This window comes from Mchenga conophoros, linkage group LG22, assembly GCF_057382185.1.
Source record: "Mchenga conophoros isolate Kocher_MC1m ecotype Shallow Benthic linkage group LG22, M_conophoros_male_GT1.1, whole genome shotgun sequence".
Lineage (NCBI taxonomy): Eukaryota > Metazoa > Chordata > Actinopteri > Cichliformes > Cichlidae > Mchenga > Mchenga conophoros.
In genome coordinates, this window is record NC_140546.1 from 22,110,205 (window position 1) to 22,114,111 (window position 3,907).

The following is a 3,907-nucleotide window of genomic DNA, read 5'->3' on the forward strand; positions in this document are numbered from 1 at the left end:
CAGTGTGTAAGTATTTGCTTGCAGCATTTCTTTTTTTGTAAAGACTCCATTCAATTGGAAACGGTATGTAACTGCTATTTTTTTTTTTTCACACTGCTGAAGGGTTTCCTAACAGCTTCTGGAAGATCAGTCACATGAGGCGGACTTATTGGTGCTGTGGAAATTGGAAAGTCCTGCAACAGGTGTGAAGAGCTTCTGTGTGAGCTGCTATAGTGTGATAAGTAGAGATGGACCGATCCGATATTACGTATCGGTATCGGTCCGATACTGACCTAAATTACTGGATCGGATATCGGAGAAAAATAAAAAATGTAATCCGATCCATTAAATATCACGAAAGCATCTCACAAAACTTGCAACACCCCGTAACTCACCTCAGAACGTTAGCACGTCGGAGCAGTATGCATCACGTGATAGAGCGGCTGTGGCATGCGGGACCTGTCGGTGGTCTGGATAGCATGTGGAGCTTCGCTAGCAACCCGGCATTTCATCTCCGACAAAGTTATCCCGAGAGAAGTAAAGCAAGTGTGTAAGTCCATCTCTGAATGTTTGTAAAGCATTCCTGCGTTAAGCTTAACAAGCGACTGCCTCTCCTGCTGCTACTTCAATCATGAAACTGCTTAATGATCAGCTGATCGGCTTTTCTGTCGCGAGTCCGTGTCTCTTGTTTGTTTTTGTCCCACTTTGCACCAGAAAGAGGAAACCAGCGGCTGAACAACAGCAGCACATTTAACCTTGATAAGCTGTTGTTAGAATTTATTTATTATTACTTTCTACTCGAGGATCTTTTTCTACGTAGCTGACAGCTGGTAACTGTGCAGGGGCGGATCTAGCAAAGTTTAGCCAGGGGGGCCGATAGGGCATGAACAGGGAAAAGGGGGCACAAAGACATACTTTTCTTTCTTATTCTCATTTAAAATGTCTAGCTTTTAATAAATAATTATCTGACACCCAAAGTTTTAATTTGATGTAAAATGAATAGAAGTCAATTAATGTATATAGTAACTATTAAGTCTAATAATATATACCCTAGTAAGCTATAGTACTTTTTCCTTTGGGAAGGTACCATCTGTGCAGTCTGCAATTTTGTTGAAGAAAGATGTTGAATCTATTTAATATTTCTTGAAAAATAATTGATTTCTGTGCATTTTTTTTCACACTGCATCAAATTAAGGTTGATTACGTCGATTAAGCATCATGAGGTGGAGCGTGAGGGGTGGTTCCCTATTTTTTATTTATTTATTTTTGTTGTTGCTGGGAGTTGGAACCCTATTAGTTAGGTTGCTTAATATTTACGCTAAGTACTCTTTAAAATACCAGAATAGGGAGGATGGTGTAGGTTTAAGTTTATTAGATTGATCAGTATTGCTGAACTATGAAATATTTTTTTTTGCATACAGGTATAACAGAATAGCTTTAGTGTAGTTGTTGTTTTAAACTTGAGTATGAACTTATACAAAATGCAGCAAGATATTTAAAAAAAAACAGTTTTGTTGATTAAAACACACTATATCGGATTCATATCGGTATCAGCAGATATCCAAATTTATGATATCGTATCGGACATAAAGTGGTATCGTGCCATCTCTAGTGATAAGTGCAGTCCTGACACTTTTGGGCACTGTTTCTTTATCAGTAACACAGATGGCTGCCACATGCAGCAAAAAACACAAATGCAAAGTATGGAAAAACAAACACAGGAGCAGCAACTGACAAGAAAGCTACAGAAGTTAAAGTTAAATCAGGGTCATGTGCTTTATTAAACAGAGTTAATTCAGTAATCTTTTTGATAATCACCATGTCGACTCAAGACTTGAACTGTTTTTAATACTTGGGAGGTTGTCCTGAGACTTCAAGGCAGTTTGACCTAATTCACTGTTTTTATAGTAACTATTTAGTCACAAACTGTGTACTACCTGCAGAGGTTTTGAACTGTAATCTCCAGGTAGTGTTCCAGTGATATACTAGTGAACCAAGATGCAAAATGGCACGGTTTCATGCACCCACTGTCAGTTTAACCGTGCTTTTTCTGTTTTGACATTTTAAAAAGAGTGAAAAAGGTCAGTCAGTGACAACATAATGATGAGAGCTGAGTATACATACGAGTAGTGTGCATCACCATTGGTTTCACATTTTTGTACTACAATAAATAGTCTTTAATGCAGGTAATAAAACGAGTCAACATTATTTACCACCAGAGATGGGCAGACTGTAATCTGATTACTTTTTTTAAGTAACAAGTAAGGGATTACTATCGCAAAAACGGTAATTAGAGACAGAGAATGGTGCATATAATTTAATTTTACTTGATGCATGAAGTTAAGATTAAAACTGATAACAGTTTTTAATTGTAATTTTTAAAAAAAAATAAAAATAAAGTAATTAATTACTTTTGAAAATAAGTAATCAGTAAAGTAACGGGATTACTTTTGGGGGAAGTAATTAGTTACTGATTACTTTTTTCTAGTAACTTTAACAACACGGTTTACCAAACACGTCTGATGCTGACAAAGAGACTTAAACTCACACATATAGACAAATAGTTGTTTTAATTTAAGAAGTCAGCAGCTTCCAGCAGTAGAGTACATAGCCCAGCCATACAACGTCAGCACACATCCACTGTCATTACAGGTCTCTGCAGGCTGTCCAGAGCAGTGTCTTTGCCTCGGTGTCCGGTGAATGACCCCACGCAGTCCTGAGCTCATTTACACGCACGCTTTCTAAAGAGTCCTCAAGTCTTCCTCTGCGCTTTTCCTACAGGATCCGTGATGACTACTATCCCCCAGGCAGCCAAACCTTGAACACAAGTGCGCATTTGTTCATTAAAAGACTCCTAATGCAGCAAACAGTCAGAAAACTGATTGACTTACTTGCAGCGAAAGTGATCTGTGCCACTGTCCCCATTGAGGTGGGTCCTCCCTGCCGCATCACCTTCCGCGCTGCGTGAAACACATAAGCTCCGGACAGAATCAGCCCACCTCCGGAGATAAGCCTGCAGCTCCAGCAGCTCTTAAACATCTGGCTGGGTTTGGACACGGGGGCATCTGCTCCTCCTGTTGGCGGCTCTAGCCCTGTTGACATTGTACCACAGGGTGCTGCTAATGCTAATGCCCTTGGTTATAAACTCCTAGAAACGTCAAACATGAAAAATAAACCGGAAACTGTTCCGGTTTTGTTTGAATGACTCGCCCAAATGAAGAACAAAGTTAGAGACTTAACACAAATGCTATTTTCACTGGCTGAAGAAAGGTCGGATTTAGCAAAGTGGGTCCAGGTCATGGCCCTAATGTTTCCTATCTGGTATTTTCAAAATAAAAGTTGTACTTTACCATTCGGAACAAACGCTGGTCTTTGGGGGGAGGGACAAAGATCGACAGAAAACATAAAAACATTGTGATAAATATTTAACAATTTTCCATTAATAAAAACATATTGTCTTATTTCATCTATTTCTATGAGGAAATTTCTTTCCAAAAGAAGTTGCAATTTCATTTTAAATGTAAACTTACCGATCTAAATAATAATAATAATAATAATGGATTGGATTTATATAGCGCTTTTCAAGGCACCCAAAGGTATATTGAATTCATATTCCGTATTCAGTTTGGTGAAGTGCCAGATCTCATTATACAGGTGCATATGGTAATAAAAGGAAAAGCCTGACTCACAAAAAAATAACTGCCAGACTTATTGAACCTTCTGATAATTGAATCAGGTGCTGCTTACTTAAGAGACCTGCAGCCTTATGTCCATAGAGCTAGAGCTAATGTCCATAGTTTAAGGAATAGTTTGAAAACAACATTTTTTTTCAAACAGCATCGTGTGGTGTAGGTGGTCATCAAAATAGAGAACAGAACTGAACAATTTCCAATAACAAACCTTAGCATGCACTAACATTACACATCTC

The 3,907-nt window shown here is 38.3% G+C and overlaps 1 protein-coding gene across 1 annotated transcript; it reads right to left on the reverse strand.

Annotated features, from left to right (window-relative positions):
- Positions 1 to 1,731: 1,731 nt before the first annotated feature.
- Positions 1,732 to 3,293, reverse strand: LOC146549455 (distal membrane-arm assembly complex protein 1-like). Its single transcript, XM_085263257.1, has 2 exons — positions 2,871 to 3,293; positions 1,732 to 2,796 (listed from the first exon to the last, which is right to left on the reverse strand). The coding sequence occupies exons 1-2, from the start codon at positions 3,079 to 3,081 to the stop codon at positions 2,732 to 2,734; spliced, it is 276 nt and encodes a 91-aa protein (XP_085119383.1). The 5' UTR covers positions 3,082 to 3,293; the 3' UTR covers positions 1,732 to 2,731.
- Positions 3,294 to 3,907: the final 614 nt, after the last annotated feature.

Excerpts from the sequence above, each read along its gene's own strand:
- LOC146549455 (XM_085263257.1), bottom strand. The coding sequence starts at position 3,081 with ATGTCAACAGGGCTAGAGCCGCCAACAGGAGGAGCAGATGCCCCCGTG. Across the intron at positions 2,797-2,870 it reads ACAGATCACTTTCGCTGCAA|GTTTGGCTGCCTGGGGGATA; the intron begins GTAAGTCAATCA and ends CTTGTGTTCAAG.